This window comes from Calliopsis andreniformis, chromosome 8, assembly GCF_051401765.1.
Source record: "Calliopsis andreniformis isolate RMS-2024a chromosome 8, iyCalAndr_principal, whole genome shotgun sequence".
Taxonomy (NCBI): Eukaryota; Metazoa; Arthropoda; class Insecta; order Hymenoptera; family Andrenidae; genus Calliopsis; species Calliopsis andreniformis.
This window is the reverse complement of record NC_135069.1, coordinates 11511214-11534814: the sequence shown is the minus strand read 5'-3', so window position 1 is coordinate 11534814 and position 23601 is coordinate 11511214. Positions and strand designations below refer to the sequence as shown.

The window sequence follows — 23601 nt, the reverse complement described above, 5'->3', positions numbered from 1 at the left end:
CGTTACGCTGCGTGTAGTGAGAACGAACGAGCGGTGCCGGTCACCGTCGGTGTACTGTGAATGGTTTCATTTAAAACTCAGGGACTCATATTCTGGCTTTTGACCCGCTACGTTACGTTACGTTACGTTACGGTGTAGTGTGAATCTACCCTTACGCGGCATGGAACGCGACTCTTTTAAGGGACAGTACTGTACGTGATGCCTTCTTTATGTGCTTTTTTGCGGGACCAATCAGACTAGGCTGATATCTTTTAAGCTCTCAATAGTATCTACTTGTGACTTCTATCGGGTTCTGGTCGAAATTTTAGATTCATGGTTGAAGAAAATTATTTTTTAATTATTTCGATTCGAATATAGTGACGAAAACTACTAATCGCATGTAGATAATGTTTTTTTATTTGAACTATTGAAAGTAAGATAAGTGAAATAAACTTATGATTTGAAGAAATCCTGTTTAGAGGCTTAAGGGACACTGTGTACAACTGACAACCATGTTGCTCCTAAGGTTTACAAAGTATAGGGTACACCTAATTCATTTGACTCTGGCCATACGACAATTGCTTACTGCCGAAGATATCTAGAAATTATTCTACATGCTTTTTCTTGTCTAGAATTGGTTTAATTAACAGTGCATTTGTGGGCTTAATGTACTTAACTCTTTACGATCTGAAGGTACTTTAAAATAGGTACTATTTATAATAAAATATTGTCATGAAACAAAAATATTTAGTACTATGGTGGTACATATAAATTACAATTGCTTGTAATAGTTGACAAAACAGAAAAATCATTGACAAAATTCACTGAACACTACAAGACTCAAAGAAAAGGAAAAAAAATTCGAAACAGGAAATACATTCTCTGTGACATTCTTAAAAGTATGTAAAAACGCGGAAGAAACGATTATCCAACTCAGACATAGCAATCATTTAAATACATCCTGAATGACATAATCGAAAGTATAAAAAACGTAGGTACGTGAAAAATATAAAATAAAATTAAAATTTAGGTAACACACCTATCTTTTAAGTGTTTACTTAAATTTAAAGACTACTCGTCACGCAAATTATTCGATCGAAATATTTTTCAGCACATTGCATCATAATCCCTAACATCATGGTCCAATCCGTAAAGACACCTTTTTAGAAATTAGCTCGCGAAAAATGAAAATTTGGCGTGCCCTGTCATTAGACTTAATCTCACAAGAGCGAACCTGTTGCCACTCACGGACACTGTAACATTTACTGCAGTGTGTTGAGTTTACAAGAACCGTCTCCAAAATTGCAGCGGATAATAGCTAGGCGATTAATTTGAAGGTACGATGTGCCAGAGATCGGCCACGTCCGATCGAAGGGAACAGGTTTCGGGACACTAACTGACTCGTGATCATTCACGAGTACGCCGATATAAATTCATGAAAGGAGCGAGAGCCATTTTTCAAGTTTCGTTCCCGAGCAACTGACGCCACGGTCCTCTGGCGCACGCACACTCATAACGGAAGAGCATGTGCACGCGCATAAATCTCCGCAAGTCGACGTGGCTGGAATTAAAAAGCAGCTGGTAATTTCACGGCTAAGCAGTCTCGGGGCAAAAAGAACGAATCGTAATTCCTAGTCAAAACAGATTCGACAGCGGTTCTCTAATTTCACCTGACGCTTTTTCAATTGATTCTCTCGCTTCGGAAGAGCGGCCAATCGATATTGGAGGAAGATGGATGCTGAAAAACCGATTGATAACGAATTAATAACTACTGTTCGCCACCGAGGATGTTAATTACTGTCAACCGCGAAATGCTACAGGAGATTGACAGCGTTGAGATAAACAGAGAATAAAAGAAAGAACGCGAGAGTGCGACTACACAAAAGCAAAAAGAGTGAAGGATTTTTGAAAAATGTGTCCCGAACGCATGATCCCCATCACACGTTATTCCCGCGTGGAACGCAATTTTCCCCTGTAAATCTCTGAAAATTGAATCAATCGAATTACTTCGATCTCGCTAAAAGGGTGGTGTAGAAGCATACAATGAAGTAGAGTTTATAGAAATCGGTTCTTTCATGGAATTCAAAATATTAAATATGTATTGGTATTTTCAATATAAATTCTTTTCTCTATTGTACTTTCAACTTTTGATGTTCGATACGAAAACTATTCATGTATATCTTCTAGAAATTAGAAATAGAAAATTTTCTGTACATACACTACCAAGGAATTTCTACATCAACGCAGCAGCAGTGAATATTTCACATTGGTATATGAAAACCTTAACTCTTAACTATGTTCACAGAATTTTAAAATACGAAAACCTCGAGTAAAACTTGTTCGTGTGTATCAAATTAATATGAAATGAATTCCAGGATTGGGTTAAGGTTTTGTGTGGTTCGGAACTAAACAACAGTTGATGACACTCTTGATATGAAAAAAGGGGTGAATGTTTAATATTGTAATAGAATATTCTCCACTCTTTGAAAGGATTTCATAAAGGATAACTGTTTTCAGTCCTTGGCCCAAGGTAAACTCAATTTTGCAAGACATATTTTCAACTGAAATTTTTGACTTAAGAAAATCATTTGTTTCTTAAGTATTATTAGACATTTATTTTACTACATGAAAAACTGAGGCTCATTAAGAGATTACATCTACCCAGAAGACCAAAAAAGCTATATAAGTTCTGAAATTCTTTTTTTTAACTATGAATGGAAATGACACAAGTGTTTTTTTTTCTCTAGAAGTTATATCTTTTAGCTGTACGTATTATCCTAAATTTTATGAAGAAATGTTATTAACTAAAAAAGATATTGTCAGCAATGGAAGTCGTATTTCTTTTTGCATTCGCTAGTGAACATTCTGTAGCCCAAGCAATGCATATGAAAACAAAAAGCCGAAAGGATATTAAAAGTATATGAAATTTAAGAGTCCTTCATGATCTCAAAATTGTAATTTTGCATTGTATTACAAACTGGCGGTCGTGTGAATTTGAAATGTGGAATTTTTATGGAAAAATCATCCTTCTTTTTTAATTATTAAAAAATTGAAAATAATATTTTAAAAAGTTAGATTGCCAAAGACAGCATAAAGTTCTTAAAAATATCTCTTGAAAATTTAAAGTGGATCGGTCAAGTGGTTCTCGAAATATGATGTTCACCGTATTTGAAAATCGTGTTTCGAAAAAAATGCGTTTAAAGTTCTAAATAGATACAGCTTTTTGTCGTTCAAAGCTGTATAACTTCATTAATTCTTGAAATATCGATATAAAATTTTCAGAATACATTTTTGAAACCTAAAATAAAAACGAAAAATTAATTTTTCTGAATCATCTAGGTAAATGTAACTCCTTAAAAACTGAGACTTGGAACCATAACCCCACCTAGACCTCCCCTTAATCCTGGCCTGATTACTTATTACATAGAAACTAAGTTTCACAAACAGCGTGTTCCTCTTCCTAGAGGACTCGAAGACAGCGAGACTCTATTGTGACCTAGAAGGACCACAATGCTCCTGTACCTTTCTTAACCGAAAATCGACAGATGTTATATACCAACATGGTGCTCCTGCTGTGACGGTTTCATGGCAGCATTGTCTTTGAATCCCCAAGGGAGAGAATCACCCTGTATATTACCAAGTTTTACTAAAAATCATGCATATTCAAATAGGAGCAATAATAAAAATGTACCTCACAGAATTTGTCAGACTCCACGAAAATAGTTAAGAATTAAATGATTTTGTCGAATCGCAATAACTCTCTAACAACGCTATCAGTTTCTAACGCTGTAGCATTCGAAAGTAAAGCTCTCATAAAATCCTAGCTGCAAACTAAAAGAGACACAGGCAACGAAAAGAAACCTCGAGAAGAAGGGCGAAGAATATGCGTGGCAAAATAGCAGCGCCTTTGAGGCGGAGGCAAACACACGAGACCCTCGGCGGGGATCACGAAGTCAGTGAACACTTTGTCCGCGGGAACAATCGATTTCTCGATCATAACAACGAGTACCGGTTCCAGTCACCGCAGCAGCCGTCTCTCGCCACTTAAAAAATCCATATAATAATTCGTCGAAGCTATGGGGACGAGCAAAGGGGTAGCGTGGCTGGCGGGTAGGGATGGGGAAAGATCGGGAGAGGAGAGAAGCTGCGGGAGAGTCGGAGACGAAAAGGGACAGAGGCGTGGGGGAGGGGGTGGATGCACGAAACTCGGTTGCTCCGTCGGTGGAGCCCCTTTTTTTATGAATATTCGAACACGCGCCAATAAATTCGAATGTGCACGACGGAAGGGTCGCCAGACGTGAAGTGGTAGTCCGTTTGCCGTTGATAGGCTAGCTCGCTGGTCTGGTAGAGCTTTACCAAAGGGTGATGCACGCATTACCATCGCTTGTATGCGTGTGTCGCACGCGTGCGCGTACTTATATTCGTAGGTAAAGAGGCGCAGGTATCGTAGGGCTCCCTATTCGCCGAGGAATCACCACCGCCATCGAAACGGGCTGCTCCCATCGGAACCACCCCCCGCCGCTGGCTCAAGCTCCTTATCCGAGAGAGAGAAAGAGAGAGAGAGAGAGAGGATACGCTTCTTCAACCCCTCTCGTAACATTGGAATTTCGTCCTTCCTCGATACCCATTCCCTGTCCCGAATGACTCTTGGAGTTATTCAAATTTGCTGCTCGAACGCAGTTGATTGAAATCAAATTCTAAGATTCTTATGTATTGCCCACTTGCTGGAACAGACATAACCAACAAATTATATTTTCTTGGAAAATGAAATGCGTCATTCAGAATAGCAATCGTTTCCTCTATAGTTATTAAAAAATGACAAAATTTAGATATATCTCATTGTGCAGTAAATGATCGTTATGAATGTTTGTTACGAAGGTTTTCAGTATCTGGCAATGTGGTCGCCAAAACTGATCTCAGATACCCATTTTCGTTTATTTCCCTAAAGCGGACTTTTTAGTTTCTACTTAATGTTACGAAAATATTTTATACTTTTTTATGCTATGTATAAAATATATAGTATATACCATATTATTTAGTGACTCTGTCTTAATAAGTGAGCCTTACTACTTAAATAAGCTGTAAGAACTGTGTACAAAAAGAAATAGTTCAGTTAAACTATTATGTATGTTACTACAGAAAAATATTTTATTTTTGGTCAATGTACAAGTACAGTAAACATTTTCTCAAAGACGCAAATTATGATTTTGAGGAATTTAGTCGAAAAATATATTTTGTCAAAAACCTTAATATTAATGATTAAATTAAAATTAAATTGATAATTAATAAATAGCAATTTTCAAACGTAAACTGTAATATTTAGCTTGTTTATACTTTTTTAGTGTAATATACATTTTATGTGTATAAAAACTTTTTTTGTTATATCAAATATGATGATTCAATAAAAATTAAATAATTTACGTTAGAGAAAAAAAATTTATTGGAATGCTCGAAGTCTGAACAATGCTATATAGTTAGCTGTACATATAGCTATAAGAATATTCTTCAGGAAAAAGCCCATAGTTATGGACAGACACATAATTGGAAGAGCAGTATAACGTGTTCAAAATACTTCTAGGTGCACAGATGAAGTAAATTAGAGAAAATTTACATCTGTGCCTTAAAGAAATACCGCGATAAGTTGTACAGTAAGAAAAACAAACATAAATGTTGAATACATGAAATAAAAACTGGAGAATTCATTGGGGCATAGTAGTACGCCTGGGTCCACTCGGATCCAGGTCCGTTCGGCGAGAGTTAACTAACGTTAATTTAAGTCTGCTTAATGACCTATTAATAATGCCAAGTACCCCTATTAAACTGGAGGTTGTAAAAGTTTAATCATTATCTTTTTATCGTAAAAGTGTTTCAATATCTGAGTACTATACAGCCTGTATTGATATATCTTCATGCAATGAATATATTACTGCTTCAAAAACATACTACTGCTTAACACGGAATATTCAATACTTCTGCTCTTTAATTGCACCCTGTTCTGCATTGGTGTATTAACCAACAAAAAATTGAATTTTGAGTTATGAATGCAGCATTATTAAAAACAATATAATCAATGATATTTTTACTAATAAATACTTAACTAAAACTTTTTGAAATTTTTAAACCCTAACATTAAATTTATGATTTGTTTTATTGGACAATTGTCATTTCGCATTTCTGTTGTATGTGTAATTTAAAGTGTACTTGAAATCTTTAATTCTGTAATATTAGTTATATTACTAGTTAATATTAGTAATATTAATTCTTAAAGCTAGATTTTTGTGGGCTAACATACCAATGGAGAGTAGGGTCCAATTAGGATACACAAACGAGGAAAGAGATAAGTATTGAGAGTCAGGTATTCATTTCCTTATTACGCATATAAGTAGACCAGACTTATCCACTCACTGAACCTCTTGACGCCCTCAATTCTCATCATCACTTCTAATAAACTTAAGAACCATTCCCTTCCATGTTGAAACAAACGAACCTGTCAAAGTTTTTCTGCGAGACGTGATTAATATCACAGAACCTGCAACGACAGATACGACAGACTAGAGGACGCGCCTCAACACTTAGGCCTAGTCATGGATAGATCTGCAGGCGGGTTACTGACAAAAACAAAGGAGCCGAAATTCATCGGTGACCAAGTCGGACCGTACGATTGTTCGCGGCTTCTATGAGGCGACTGGACCACACGATGCACATGCAGGAATTCTACTCTCAACAAGAATACAAGGGGCTAAAAGACGAGAGAGCTAGTAGAGAAGAAAGCTGAGCGACTCAGGCCTGGTGTATGAAAAGTGAAAGAGACACACACAAGCGTCTCTCGCTGGCTAATGCAGCGCGGTGAAATATTCATCAGTCTGCCTGCCTGCCTGCCTGCCTTGGTGGCGCGGGCCAACCCACCCTTTACATTTCGTAATTACCCTTCCAGCCCCGTTCTTCCACCTCGAGCTAGCCTCCCCAGCCACCTCTACCCTCGTCCATCTCCTTCATCACTGCCTACCACCTACACTCTGGTCCCCTTTTCGTCATCGTCGTCGAACTCCTCGTCTCGGGCGCCACTATCCTTATCCTCCTCCCACCGTTCCTTAAACCCTTACCGCCCCCCTTCATCATATTGCTTAGTTTTCTCCTACACTGGAACCAGCATTTCCAATCTCTAGTCTTCCGTCATCTACCCACTAATTTCCAAAGCTATGTCTTCGCTGAAGTAGCAAAAAGGAACTTTTTGTTGCTGTTCCATATATCTTGAAAATATTGTCGCTTGTTGCCTAATGTTTTTTTAGGTTTCTTTGTATTTCTGTTACCAGCAACAAATATTGCTTTAAAAATGACGCAAAACCTATATTTGGAAAACAGAGAAAGGTGATATAGCTTAACATGGATCAAGTATGCTTTGGTAACAAACTTTTGAGTGATTCTTCATGGTGCTTGCATTCAGTTCTTGTCTATCTCTTTTTTTTAACACGACTTCTTTTTTTTCTAAAGTAGAGACGTGCAAGCCTTTAAGAAAGACATTTTGAAGGAATTCTTTAACCGCAAGGCTAAACTAAAGGTTTTAAGATGTTGCATTTACCTTATTTACTAAGACCACTTTTAATTAATTAATCCAACTTAAGAATGACTTGCACCACATTAAAAATCAATCAACTTTTGTTGCACATGCATGAAAATCTCAAACAATTGCTGTGGGCTTATTAATTACACTAATACTCCATTTTGATATTAAAAGGTTCATGTAGAAAGATAAAATACATGTAAATCAACATGCAAACTTTGATATCGGAAGCTTGAATACTTTTCGTTGTACAAAATTCGAAAAATACTACACATACTTCAGCGTCTACATGAAAAAGATTTTTAAACTGCAATTTTTACCAGTCTGATTAACTAGCTGATAAAGGTGCACCATCGAGGTTAGATGTTGCTAATATAATTTTTTAGATTTTACTAATCTTGTTAGTAAAAGGGACCTCAATTTTTTTAATCCTACAATACAGGAACATTCTCTAATTAAAATTAAGAAATTTTAATATTCACTGCGTCAAGGATCGTCAAGAACGGATACTGAAGTTTTCGTTGATACTAAGCTATTATGGATGTCTGGCGCTTGTAACGTTTCTTTAAAATGTTCAATATGAATTAACAAGTATACATAATACTATTACATGTTTTTATTCTTATCTGTACATATGAATAAATCTTCAGAGTAGCTATAAATTCAGTAGAAAACTTTAATGCAAATAGGGGCCAAAATTTGTATAGCATCTAGTGTGTTAATACTTTTTCTATTTAATCAAGGAAAAAAGTTCGACAATTTGAATTTCCTGATTTGCAAAAACTGTATGACAAACGATACATTTGAAATTATTAATTTTATAATAGTGTCTATGATACAGTACCTATAGTAAAGAAGGTATTTCTCCTTAACATCTAGTTAAGTGTTTCATAAAAATATTATTTATGAAGATATTCACAATATCCCCAAATTCTGATAAATTCTCAAGCGAAGCAAGATCTCGAGTCCACCCTACAGGAGTCTCCGAGAGTCTACCAGAGCTGTTCAAAGGAACATTTTGCGCTATCACTGTGACACAAACATAAGCAAATCTGACCTAATGCAAGTAGCCTCGCAACTGTACACCTTGGCAAGGACTCAAAAGCTGGCGGATCCGAAACGTTGATCGGCAAAGGCGTTCAACAAAGGCGTGATATCATGCCGGTGAAAGTCAATCGAGACGCCCATACATATCCCAGGGAACGATCGGTGGTCTAAATATTTATGCGTTAATGCCTATGCGTCGATTCGAACATCAAAGACGAGGTAGTTCGATCCCTCCTGCATAGTCCGTAAAAATAAATTCCCGTCGGTCCGTGTACGCTACCCCAACGCATTCTCGTCGTCGACGTTATCCGACGAGGACTACGTCGTCGACGTCCTTGCATAGCGTGTATGTATATATCCTCTCCCTCTCTCCCTCTCTCTCTCTCTCTCTCTCTCTCTCTCTCTCTCTCTCTCTCTCTCTCTCTCTCTCTCTTCCTCTCCTATGGGTGGCTGTAGTCGAGGGGTTCGAAAAGCGATGGGGTGCGCTCGGCCCTGAAAACCTAACCTAGGTTCTGCGGTGCGGAACGCCGATACGCACGTGAAAACACAAGTTGTGTGCTCTGAGCAAACACTAGACACCGTTGGCTTGCTGCAGCGACGGCGACGCGGAAAAAGAAATGTCGAAGAAGCGAAGGAACCGTCGCGGACTCGTGAAGATGTTAAAGCAAATATCGGATCACACGCGCAGCCACACGTCGGAGACTAGGGTCGTGGACCCCCCGTCGTTCTACTCTTAAAGTCGAATTTCTTTTTCTTGGGATCTATGGGGGCTTTGACTTTGAGTTGGTAACCCATATTTAAGGATCCTTGGCAATGGAAACATTTATTGGATTGATCGGGCAGTTTTAAGCAAAAGATGCCTTATATTTTGATGTACTATTGAAAAGTCTGACGCCTTTTGAGAAAATGGAATTGTCAAATTACGAGTCTTTTTTTTTTATTATTATTATTATTAAGCTATAGAATCTCTTACAGGGTTATTAGCAATATACAGAATTTAGTTTACATTTGGTTACGCATGTATTTGTATTTACCAGCTAGAGATCTATATGTGTACATGTAAAAATAGAAATAGTAATAAAAATAGAAAAAAAGAAATTAATTTAGGTACTGCATAATATGTTAACATTTAGGGGTATATACCATGACTCTTAAGAAATTTGACAATGATTAACAATGGCTGGATAAATGGTTTACACAAGAAGGCATCTATCGTATAAGGAGGGTGGAAATCGAGTTGATAAAATTTCGGAACCATATCATGCTTTCCATTATCAAGTAGTGGACACTGCCATATAACATGACTTAGATCTTGCAAATTACGAGTTATTAAATGATGAAAGTATGTGAAAAGGAATGGTGTATACCTGACTGAATAGAAACATAAATATCGACATTAACACTTTGACTGCCACGTTGGTCATATATGACCGGCCACAGTTTCTCCTGTGACGCCACGGTGGTCATTGGTGACCGAAGCACTTAATCGTAACAAAGACTTGTTTTAATTTGTTGTTATCAATCGTAACCAAGGCGTCACAATGGTCACCTGTGACCACCAATATAAATACTCCCATGGCGTCCTGAGCGAAACATGTGATTTCGGCGTGGCAGTCAAAGTGTTAAAATATAAGACTGTGTTTTATTTGAAAATCGACACGAATTTTGCGGACAGCTCGATATGATAAAACCAAAGACTGCTACATAGAAATGAAACAAATCTGTAGAGGGTGGGTAAGGAATCGTAATACAATTAAGCAAGAAGTGATTCTACATGAAAAAATAAGATAAAATCTGGTATATTTTTAAGATAATCAATTTTTAAAATTAGATTATAGAACCTATTTTCTCCCAGACAATAGGAATATGTATTCACAGTTTATAGGCGATGAATTGTCTTCCTTGTTCGACAAAATACCACTCCTTGTCAAAAATCATATAAATTTTTAATACTGTTGAGGTGGTTAATCAAGAAACACATAAATGTGGTTAACTAAAAACTGGTTTTATTAGCACGATGAAGTGTAACTACAGCAGTCCGACTCTGACTGTTCTCGCGCCCTCACATCATCCCTTCTTATACCTTACAAACTAGAGAAAGTAACAGGAAGAAAGAAGGATGGAAAGAGGGCTGGAAAACGAAGAGGAAAGCGGACAGAACAGAGAGAAAAGTGGAGAAAGTAAAAAGGGGAAATTTGTCCTGAGCCTCGCGCGGATCTGGCTGCCAGATGTAACTGACGATGACCAGACCCGTGCCAATCCTTGGGACAGGATGTAGAAAGAATAGGCAGGAAATTGTAAAGCATTAGAAGAAAAGGTTAAGAACAGCGAAAGTCGAAGAGAAAGTCAGAACAGAAAACGGAAATGGAAATTGAGAAAAAATGACAAGGTCGTGGTGGCAGTGCCGAACTGCCACACTGTGACGCATCGCCATGTACCTAGTAGGTACTAAACCAGTCGTAAATTTCTAAAATCAAAGGTATTCGTGCTGAATCAGTCGCGATGGTAAAGTACATTAATTTCCAAGGTCGCTAGACCTTATACCCTTCAACTTTGATGTAGGAAACATATCAAAAACCAAGATGCACTGTACGCAGAGGGTGTCAAAAATATGACACCAAGATACACAATACTGATCTCTACCTATGTGATATCTGTCATCAACTTGTTGCAATTTTCAACAAAACCACTACTCTAACCTACATACCACCATTTTCGAATCAATCACCTTAATCATCTGTTTCAAAACACTTCAACCCCCCGCCCACCAAAATTCGGCAACACAAGTCGACGTAATGTTCCATCGAAGGTCCGTTTTCGAAACAGGTGGCACTTGTCATTTCTCGAGCAACCTGTCAGAGCTACCCTCTTCCGAGAGAAAGGACCGAATAGAGGCACGGCTGATTAGTCTTGCAAGAGGTTCGAACGCGCCAGAACCTTGGGACCGTGCCACGGCTGAATCGGGAAATCTCGAACCCCGACACGAATCGGTGCCTTTTCATACCGATGGCACACAATACCGCGGGCGAACGAATGAACGAAGCAGTCGCCTCGTCTCTCGAAGGGGAAGGACGTCTCGCGAGGGGGCCGAGCGCGTCTTTTTCGCACGGCTATGCGGTTTATAAATTGCGGGAGTTGTGCACACAATGGCCGAGGGGCCAGGGTAACTCTGTTATCGCGGTCCGCTAAGCGACTGGACAATGTCCTGCCCGGGTCTTCTCCTTTCTTCGATGCTCCGCTGATCCTGGCTCGTGGACGTCCAAATATTTACCCGAAATCTATATCCACGTTGTCGGGGGCCCCTACGCTCGTCAAAAAATCGTCCGCCCGTTCCTGTTATTCCGGAATAATCGTGGCTCGCTTCATCAACTCGAGGACTTCGAGTTCGATCGTTCTGCTTCCGTGTTGGAGGGGACGGTTCACGGATTTCGATCGAAGCCTATGTTCGACCAGCGGTGTAATTTGTAGTGTGTAAACAATTTGCACCTTACGACAGGCGCTGTGTGTTGCTTGTACGCTCAGTTAGTCGATACAAGCACTATCATATAGCACCGTTTAACGTTCAAGTAAACAAATGCAGACTATTTTAAGGATTAAGAGTCTAATATTTTTTAACGTCAAATTACAATTTTTCCTGTTGTTTTAAAAGAAGTCGTACAAAATTGAACTATGTACATATGTATGTAGGAAATATATTGATAAAGCTACAATTTATTGTATGGATTTTGAAACTTATATCTAAAATTAAGATCAAGTAAAATATTTTTAATTGTTTAGTGAAGTTGCTTAGATTGGACTAAAAGTAGTTGCCTGCATTGGACCGATTCAATATGGATAACGGAAAAATGTTACGAAAGCAATATCATTTTAAAAAGTAAAAAATGGACTTTGAGTGGTTGTGGACCTTCGACGAAGAAATGAAGGAAGAAAATATGATGCAGTGTATAAAATGGTGCAACTTGGGTTCGTAGACACTGTACAGGGGTAAGTGAAAAATTAAAAAGAGATTGCTTAGATTATTGACGTTTAGTGCGAGACTTTGCAAACTAGGTATGCTCACATCTACGTAATATATTTTGTAAACTTTTTCTTAAGAATATTTAATCACCTTTACACTTCAATCCAGTGGTCCAACTTAGGAAACTAAAGAACCTTTCTAGGGAACTGTTGAAATATGCAAAATACTTTTTGTGAAGTTCACATTTTGGACACGGAATAACAAATACTATTTTTTTTTCTCTTTAAACAAAAATATTGGAATTCACTCAATTGCTTTATAACATCATTAGTAGCAGTAGATATTCACTAATTTTTAAACTTATTTGTTTTCAATACGCTATGAAAGTTTAACTGTTTACTAAATTTGTCTATTATTAAGAGTCATCAAGATGCAAATATATCACATCTCCACAAGGAAACTATCACAAGTCAAAACCTTTCAATTTTCTTTTAATTGAATTAAGAATTGCCTAAATTCCTATAGTTTCTAATTTTGAAACAATAAATGTGAGTAAATTTAAATTAATGTATTTTACACAAAGCTGCAACGAAGTAATTTTGCAAATAGAAATATGTTTCCTCCTTTTGAAGAATTCCATTGTCAGCTTGCGATAGTTTTCTTGTGGGGGGTGAGATACTTTCTTAGATACATTAGTTACTATTTAGTTTAATTCATCATCAACAAATATTAACATTAATTTCGTGGAATATTATGAATGGCAAAATTGTACTAGACGATACTAATACCAGCCATTGCCCTAGATTTTTATTTTTGAATTCATCAATGAATTTCGAGTCTACAGCCAGAGAATATGTATTAGATTTCAATGATACGATCAGATGAACCAAATTCTCCATCAAAGATATTAAAATCGTAAGATTTATTGTCGACAATGCGATGGTTTTGTCCCGAGTTACATGTTTGCCTCTAACTTGATAGGTTCATCGATTGGCTTCTTGCTAGCAATGGAATTTTCCTAGTAGCGAGGACACTTGTCGGATTTAACCCTTCATGGACAGAATCATTTAATTTTAAATAACTTTGGGCAGCTATTTGTCGACATTCGTCCAGAAAGGGCTTTCATAACTGTCAAAGTGGTCGTTCGACTCGATACTTTTCTTCTCTATGGTTTACAAAGAAATGTAACGTTGTTGTAAATTATTGTGATGATAGAAAACAGATAGGGCTGCTCATGTCATTCACTTATTTATTATAGATGATAAGCCTTTTGGTTTAAATATTTTTATTTCCTTCTCGATTCTGAAGAAGGACAGGTTGGAGCAAAGCAACCGCTTCAACGAAACCAAGGAACTACCTATCCATCATTTGCAACAGAAGTGTGCAAATGTCGGTCATTCGTCCTTGATACGTGGCATTTCGTAAATTGCAGACTCGTCACGCATGAAATTGACGTCGATGCCGCATAATCTTGTAGGTGGAATATGTACACGTTGACACAAGCCATCAAGTATTCATTGACAGAGGGGGGGACGCGAGTTTCATTGTCAACGGGAATCTCGCAGTCGGTGGTGACACGCAAGCGGGAAGCTGACTCGCTATAGGTGTTAAGAATAAGAAATCGATCGAATCGAATCTCGATATGAAAGAAACTAAATCTATACGAAATCGGCAGAAAAAGGAATACACTTGTATATCAACATTTCAGGGAGTGAATCTATGAACTAACAAGGGACAACACTTTAGTGTCATCTTCCTGTTTTTATGGAACTTGATAAGATACTAGTGCATCGAAAAATATTAGACACGTATTTCTTTTAACTGCTGATATTCACGCTTAGGAGGTGAAAGCCAACCCAAAGTTGGGGAGGAAGAAACATTTTCGTAAATATTTTGAAAAGTAATGGAGGTAGGACAAAATGGTAAATATACGAAAATCGAAAACTCAGACACGCGTAGGACGTATGTTCAAGTGATGCTTTTTTATAATACTTATTTTAATATGTAGTTTGATCCTTACTAACATGCACTTATGAATCAACCTGTAAGTTTGTTCTCCTTTGATGGAACTCTGTACTTACTCAAAGACTTATACGTAACTTCATAGTGACGTTTCATGTGGCACACTTACCTGAAACAACCAAAAAGACAACATGTTAACGAAAACATAAATTTATGCTAAATGAATTGCAGAAATTTAAAAAAAATATTATTAAATCCTGCATAATATGATGTAACAAAGAAGAGAAACAAAATCTAATTTTTATCACTATAATATAGGTAACATGTACCATAAGGACCCATGGAAAATTTTCTATAACAAAAAATGTCTTGCATCTTGAGAAAATTCAAAATTCGGAGTTACAAAATTCGCTCACGAGCAGCAGACATAAATTTAGTTTAAATCATACAGTTGAACCGGCCATATTGTCACCTCTCAAACTCCATGCAATCATGGATGGCGTATTTCCAGAAATATTGATGTCTAACAATGGCGTGTAGGGTAGCCCTTTTCCTCTGGCCGCAAAAGAATCACCAATATTGCGAGTATTTACGAAAAAGCGAAAGCTCTTTGTGAGTCAGATTAATAAAACCAGCTCATCCTCGGGACAAAGCCGACACACGACGGCTCTGGCCGCAGTGAATTCGATGGTTTTCGCTGATCTGGCGAAAACCAGATCATATTGCGAGATGCTCTTTCCATGACGTTAAGTACTGTTTGAAGGATCCCTATTGTAATTCTCGCTCTGCCATTGGTCTTTAGGTTGACGATTAAGCTTCGACGTGTCGTCCTTTTAACATTCTTGTGCCTGCTTTAGGCTTTTTTGTAGTAATTCACGAAATCTTTTATATTCATATGACTCTAAATCGATGCACTTATCTTTTGTTTCAATCTTTTGTAAATAAATTTGGACAAATTCAAAAATAGTTATTTCTTCTTTCTTAATTTCTCCGGATAAATGATTTCCATGCTGTAATACTATATGTAGCTATGTAGGTATGTTAAAATCTTGACATTCGAATAAATTAAGAAAGAATTGTCATATAATAGTCAATAATGAAAAAAAATGTATACAAATATTCATTAAAACATTTTCGTAAAATAAACAGATTGCTAATTTACATAATGTTAGACTTCTTCAAAAGCAGTCTCCTCATGAAAAGCACATGTCAAAAATATTATTTGATACCAGAGAGTATCTTCCTCAAACTAAAATATAAAATTCAGGTACACTAACAATTACAAGGACTGCCATTTATTTTATATTTCTCATTGGTGGTTTTCAAAAATCAACCATTTAAATTCTACTTTGCATGAGATACTAATTTCTCGAAAGGTTACCGAAGAAAGAAGCAAGGTCAAAGCCTGTTCCAATGTAGAATACCGTTCGTTCTGGTGCCGAAACGAATGAGGAAATTAAAAGACGTTTACCGGAAGGTACCCTCCTAATGTCTTCGGTAAATCGATTGGTTATTCGCTCAAGCGAAATCGCATCAAGACTCGTCATTCAATAAAAACAAGACGGACGGGGAGCGATAAATCACTTAAGGCCATTCGATATCTCCGGTCCCGAACGTTGCTTCGAAAGAAAGGGAAAAGAAGTTTGCGGAAAAGGAGCGTGACGATGTGCACTTACACCTAGTCCTGAGCGAACTTGAACGCCTGCACGAGCGTTTCTATGACCATGCAACCAGTGCGACGCCCTGCTATGGACTTTTCATTTCCTTGCATTTCAGGAAATCATGAAGTGTAACGTATGGAAGGGGAAAGGAAAATAAAAAGCTTGACCTCTGTGTACTTGCTTTTTTTAGTTTTGAAATCTATTGTGGACAACAGAGTCGTAAATGAAATAATGAATAATAAATAAATTGCGGATATTTATGCACTTATGGGAATTTTCAATGTGTAAGAAGGTATAGAATACATATAGTATGAAAAAATGTGAAAACTTGGAAAAGTATGGTACAAATTATGTGTAGCATTTGAAGGAAGAAACGAATTTTTCTTTAGCTTCCATTCATTTAATTCTATTTGTGAAAATATGTATTTGCATGAAAATCTGAAGACTAGTAATGAATAATGGACTAATAGAATTAATCGAATACAGACTGAGTCATTTAACTCTTATCCAAATTTAGGTACTTATAAACTGGTATACTGTATAAAATAATGTTTCGAATGAAAGTTGTTTGGTACAAAAAGCAGTATGAAGTGCAATAATTACATTTTTGCTATTTTACTTTTTATCTAAATATGGTCACATTGACTTTTTTAGCTATAACGTGTAACATTTAATCATGCCATTTGAATGTCTAATGAATACAGAATAAAAAATTATTAAGGTACATGCAGTCAAAAATTAATAGTTACCCAGACATTCTTTAATTGATTTTTAATGCAAGAAATGCTCAAAATCTTGTCGATTAGAATCAATGCAAGCACGTAGAAGACCAAGCGATGCAAATGATACATATGTGTTTCTGGAGTTATAGCATTACATACTCTAACGATACGGTCCCTCACATCTTTAATGGTCGTAGGTAGCTCGCAATAAAGCTCATTTTTTAGGCATATTGTAAACACTGAAACTGGAGCAAGGTTTGTGTAAATTTCTCATGCACAAAAGTTTCACCTTTTTTCACTGAAGAATATCTAAGTAACTATTAATTTTTAACCGCGTGTACCTTAATAATTTTTTATTCTGTATTTAATAGACATTCGAATGGCATGATAAAATGTTACATATTACAGTTAAAAGGTTCAAGACGACTTCCATATTTTGATAAAAAAATAATTTGATTAAACAACTCCTTAACACATTCAATACGACAATACATTCAGTACCAAAAATGGAAGGGAATCCTTGATGTCGCAAATTAGTTTTTATAGAAAATGTATTTATCCATTTATGCTACTTTTAATATTTTAAGAAGTATTGGTCAAAAAAATTTGTTTTTCATTGTTAAAAAAGACATGACGTGGCGTTGATGTGACATTCTGTGGACAAACGGTTTAAAACGGTGAAAAATGCATAAAATAAAAAACGGCTTCACACGCTGCTGGACACAACTCGTATTAAATGTTTATGGCAAAGGACATTCAGATACTTGAAAAACTCTTCTTCCCTTTCCACGTTTCTTGGAATTGAACCCATGACGTGACGTAAACGTCACAAGATAGGAACATTCTGTTATTAAATATTTATAAAAATACTATGACACTACTTGTTATATAAAGTGGAGACTCAGGTAACATATATTACAAATATTTATTAGAAAATATTTCACAATTATGTAAATAAACTAACCCAGATAGCACACGACGTCTTGAATACGTCTATTTTATGTTCATTTTATGCCTAAACGTCTTACGACATAATATAGACGTCTTAAAAACATCCAAGAGCGTACATCTTAAAGACTTGCAAAGTTTACGTCTATAAAACGTCTTAAAGACACGCTACATGGACGACCTAAAGACTTACGCCTTTGGACGTCTTAAAGATATCTATTTTTTGTCCGAACGTCTTGTAGACGTAATTTGGACGTCTTTAAAATGTCTTATGAATGTCTTTTAAGACGTCCTAAAGACAAACTGATTTGTAACATCGGACATCTCTGAGACGTTTTTTAGACATTTTTAGGACTTTACTGGATGTTTTTAAGACGTTTTTAAGATGTCTCTGTGCTATTTGGGAATTTGTCGCGTGAGCATAACCCAAATAACACAGGGACATCTTAAAAACATCTTAAAAACATCCAGTACAGTCCTAAAAATGTCCAAAAGACGTCTCTAAGACGTCAATGTTACAAATCAGTATGTCTTTAGGACGTCTTAAGAAACATTTATAAGACGTCTTAAAGACGTCCAAATTACGTATATAAGACGTTCAGACAACAATTAGACGTTTTTAAGACGTCCAAAAGCGTAAGTCTTTAAGACGTCCATGTAGTGTGTCTTTAAGACGTTTTACAGACGTAAACTTTGCAAGTCTTTAAGATGTACGCTCTTGGATGTTTTTAAGACGTCTAAATTATGTCGTAAGACGTTCAGGCATAAAATGAACATAAAATAGACGTCTTCAAGACGTCGTGTGCCATTTGGGAAGAAACGTATACAAAATCTGTCAGACTTCATGCCAGTTGTAAACGTCTATAGTAAAATGTATTCATATGGCGTGTGTGTTCAATGTGTGTGTTTAAAAACAGTTGAAATGTGCTTGTGTCTATATTTGCTTCCATCAGAAAAACTGTATCAATTCAATGATAATACTCTCACGAAGATTTAGCGAAAAAAAATTTGATTTTCATTAGTGGGAAACTTGAGCCCTTGTAGGAGCGTATTACTCCCGATTGCCAGCTATTAACTGCAGGTGAATCAATGATCAAAGTAAAGAAAGAGTAATGGAAATAATTCTACCATCAAATATCCAGAGAGCATTATAATTAGTAATTAGCGATGAAAAGGTTTATTATTTTATGATAAAACAATCTCATGAAATCATCACCAGAGTAGAAAGTGAGTCATATGAAACAGTGTTTTATAACTACATTAAAAACCGTCAGTAATTGATTATTATTTGCCGTAACTATGGGATTGCTGCTTTTCTTCGTTAAATGATTTTGGATTGTAAGCGCGCTGTATGTGATTCACTCAGCGAAATTGATATTCGTGGAAGCTACGTTGAAAACACGAATCAATTTTAATATTTTAGCTAACTCTTTGAAGCATAGCGAAGTTGAAAGTGTCCCAGCTTTTTAGTACCTAAATATGCATAGTCGGATACTTTTTATACTACCTTGGAAAATTAAAATTACTAAAACCATTGTGCAACATGGACCCTTTTATTTGGAAAACTTCGTATTTCATAGACTTAAAATAGTTTTCTAAATTTCATCCTTCTATTTGAACTCTAAATTAGAATTATTAGAAATATATGTTATTTCATAAGAAATAATTGATGAAAAAATATTAACTACTCACTAATCTCCACAAGTTTATAAACCCTAATTAACTAAAGATTCAAAAATAGAAAGAATGTAGATGGATGAGAGACACTACTTTTCAAAAATAGAAATCATAGTAAAGGCTACGATTTCTTAAACAACTTACAGATAAGATCAACAGAAAATTTGAAAATTTTGGTAAAATAACAATATTTTAATAAAAAATACAAACTTTCACGTACTGATCTTATTTAAAGAATCTCTTTAAATATGAACACAGAGAGTATGAAAAATAACAGCAGAAATTACGGAAGCCTGGTTACTACCACGATAATCTAGTAAAACCAAATGAAAGTCTTTGTTATGCAATAAAGCTGCGACACTAGGAGTGGAACGAACTCAACATGTAAGGTCGAGTGCACGCATGTATGTATAATGCAACATGCAGTGTAACAAGTACGTCCACATGTGCAAATCACGTTACATTACGTGCTACATTACATATTGCATTACACACACGTGTATCCAGCCTAATAATGTCAGAGAAGAAGCGTAATATGAATGAAACAGTTTGCCAATAATAGTTCTTCCATTACAGAGCATTACAAAGATATGGCGAACTGATGTTTGAACTTTTCATACGTTTAGCGAAGTACATCTTGTTCCAAAGAAATAGTCGAAAACAAAGAATGAGCTAGACACAATATCTGGTGCGTTGTAGAGAAACGTTCTTCTTCAATACAGACTATTGCAGAAATTGTGGAACATTTTTGAGAAAAGGGTTCTAGATATAAAAACAATGAAAAACATTTATATTCATAAATGCTTTTGTTAGGCTTCTTAGTATATCTCTTTTAGTTATTTCTTTAATTGTATAAAATTTTATGAACTCTTTTTCTGAAAGTTAAAACTCCAAAGTAACATTTTAGAAGACGGTTGCAAAAATTCAGTAACAAAACGAGAATTATGTAACAGCATGGACTTAATTTCCAGCAATTTTTAAATTACGTAAAGAAATTTCTGGAAAGGAAATATTAGGAATGTTTATCAACATAAACAGAGAAAATCTACTTGTATTAAATTCAGTCTTGACTGTGTACACGTGTGTTTGATAAGTTTTCAGAGTCATTTTTCTCCCTGATAAAGCTTTACATGAAAACCTTCTGAGGTATTTTTTATTTTTGATCTGATTTATGTCTAAAATCAGCATTTCCCACTTATATCATCATCTTATATTTTACCCCTTAACTCTTGGCTAGGGGTCTGTAAGATGCCGCGTGATAGATTTTTATTATTTTTTCCATTTTAATATGCAAGACTTGATAATATATAGCTCAATTTCTATATAACACTAATCGCCAATATAGTCAATAATTTGGTAAATATTTCACATCGAAAGTCTTCATACCCTAAAATTGTATGCCCATAGGTAACCCTTAACTGCTTTAGGGAGGCCCTGCAAAACCCCAGGCATTACATATATTTGTTGGTAGTTTTCTTATCTACTGACAGATAGCTTTTTAAGAGTCCTAGTAATCCTCAGTTAAGTCATATTTTTTTGTATGTCACTTTGCAATTAGTATTATCAATTATTATTCCTGAACTGTATCGATAATAAAGTTTGGAAAAATATTCCACCACAGCAGTTAAGGCTTAAGGATTAAGAAACAAACAATTAATATTTCAACGTTCAAAAATTATTCCAACATTAGTTTTCAATGAGCTTCTTCAGATTTAATCCCGAAGACTAAAGCAACATGCTTCTGCTATCTATTCCTAATGATTATATTAATCACGCAATATTTCTTTCATCCCACCCCATTGCACAGTTATGTTTTGCCAGGTCTAGGTGGTACTGGTTGTTTCAGCCTCTATTCTAGGTCGCACGTTCAACATGTAATTTCTAGGGGGCTGACGATGACATTCGCGAGCACGTTCTCCGCCCGTCTCCTTCTCTCTATTTCCGTTGTTTCGTTAGCCGGTCTACAAGCCCCACGAATGCTCCACGCACACGCGTTTAAGGCCCACCGGCTGCCGCATGCACAAACAGGAATAATAAAACGGTGGGTAGGTAGGTGAGTCATTAAATATGCATCTTGCGTCATTTGGGGGACGCAGGTCATTATTCCATCCGCTGTCTGTCGCGTTGCTAACTTAAGTCTATCCGCAACGTAGCTGGTCGTTCGATCGAACCTCCCTTTCCGTGAATAACGCAACGCAAAGAACAAGACCGAAGAAACGCTGTCGTTTTGCAGATCCAGAGGATCCAGCTTGTGAATATTTCGCGATTGTTGAGGGGGACCAGGGATTGTTCGATTAGGAACGAGGAATCAATGAGACACAAAAATGTGGGACGCGCGATGATCCTTCAGATGTTGCGACGTAGGAAACTGACAGAAGATGGTATAGCCTAAAGGATTCTTATGGAATGATATTTATGGCAAATATCAATCTTAATTCTTTGAATACCATTGGCAGCAATAATGGGCTGGGTACTCTTGGAGTGGATTTGGAGTTCCCCAAGAAAATTAAATGAAGTCTTCTGGATCTATTCCTATAATTCAAGTAAAAGAAGAGGGATAATTCGTACTCGCTTGGATGCTTGATTGCTTAATGCTGATGCTCAACCTTTAGCATTCCATGTGGAGTCACTTTAAATTTTTAAACCCTTCCTCTCTTTAATAATTTTTTAATTTTTAAAACCTAGAAAATTTTCAAAATCTTTTCATGCTTATACGCACTTTTTTATGGATTTTAGAATTTTAATTCCTGCAAATCTGTATTTAAACTCCGTGTAATTCTACATTGGTATGATAAATGTTAATAAGCACTAAGTTGCTTTGGGAAGGAGTGGAATCTATTAAGCCTCTCTGCCATACTCAATATTGGCAGGTACCTATAGTTTTGGAGTTTATCCAAAAATATAACGCGACAAATTGAGACATCAATAAAAAATACTGTTCAGTATAAACAAATTATGACAACCGATCCCCTGATGCTACAAAAACCTAAAATGCCCACCTTCCAATATCTCTGTCACTTCACTTGTTCTAGTACCTTCAACATGCTTATTTTACTGTTTGATTAAATTTACGCTATACTTATGGACCATCTATAGCACTCTAGGACTTCCATACACGGTGTATGCAAAACACTTTAACTGCTGCAGTCAAAGACTTAATGCGAGAATCTAGGAAATTGTTTGAATTAAGGCATCACGTGAGGAGGAAGATATTTCCCATGAAACTCATGAATTTTCCAGATTGTAATTCGATACATGCCACTGTTACTGCGGCTGCTACCATGTGATTAGCTGAGAGTCGGAGTAGCGACAGGTTGGCCGAGTGGGCGCACGTGATCCACAGCAAGCGCGGGAAAATCGCAGCACGCGGTATCGATAGATCGCTATGTTTGTTATCATGACGATCAATAGAGCTGTTTCATAGACGCCTTATCGGAATGACGCACTTTCTTTTGTTTTTGAGAGTGCCCTCGTGACTAGTTCGCTCAATTTCTGTTGATCACCTCAGCTCTAATCAGAAACTTGTCTAATTCGGGCTTTTCACTGGTAGATAAATTCTGCGAACTTTGACGTAAATTCGCTATAGGCTTGTCGTTAGTTTTGCTATCGCAAGTTTCATTTATGAAACAGGTATTTTCTTTCAGTTTCGTCACTGAAATCGTAAACATGAAATAATTTCTTTTTGTATTTTGCAAACATATTGTTCATAATAAATGTGGAATAAATTTTTGACCTAGGCATCACACTTTATTACATATTTCTGTAATTATACAATAGCTATAGTTTCGTTATAAGTCTTATGTCTATAATGATTCTTATGAGTCTTGTGTATAATAAGAAATCTTGTTCAAGAGTAAATTCATGGCCTTAATGGCCGAATAGTCATCATCATCCCTCGTATTTTCTAGATTTTATCTGAAAAGCTTTCCTCTCGATTGCAATCTCCCCTAATGTTACATAAGGACAATTTCAGGAAGAATGAAGTTTCTCCTATTTTTGTTCCCCTACAAAACAGTATGATTAATTGTTCGTAAAAATTATAAAAAGGATAATAAGTGTCATCTAATACTGTCATAAAATAAGAAA

At 36.3% G+C, this 23601-nt stretch overlaps 1 protein-coding gene across 2 annotated transcripts in view; it reads right to left on the bottom strand.

Annotated features, from left to right (window-relative positions):
- The window catches only part of LOC143182635 (protein pangolin, isoforms A/H/I/S), a 206252-nt gene that overhangs the window by 12839 nt on the left and 169812 nt on the right, over positions 1-23601 (bottom strand). The window contains exon 4 of one of the 2 annotated variants that reach the window (XM_076383780.1): positions 14610-14676. The exons of the other annotated variant lie outside the window; for it this stretch is intronic. Within the exon in view, the coding sequence (XP_076239895.1) occupies positions 14647-14676 (30 nt within the window). The 3' untranslated portion in view covers positions 14610-14646. Of the gene's footprint in view, positions 1-14609; positions 14677-23601 lie in introns of those variants that run through there. 2 annotated transcript variants of the gene reach the window in all.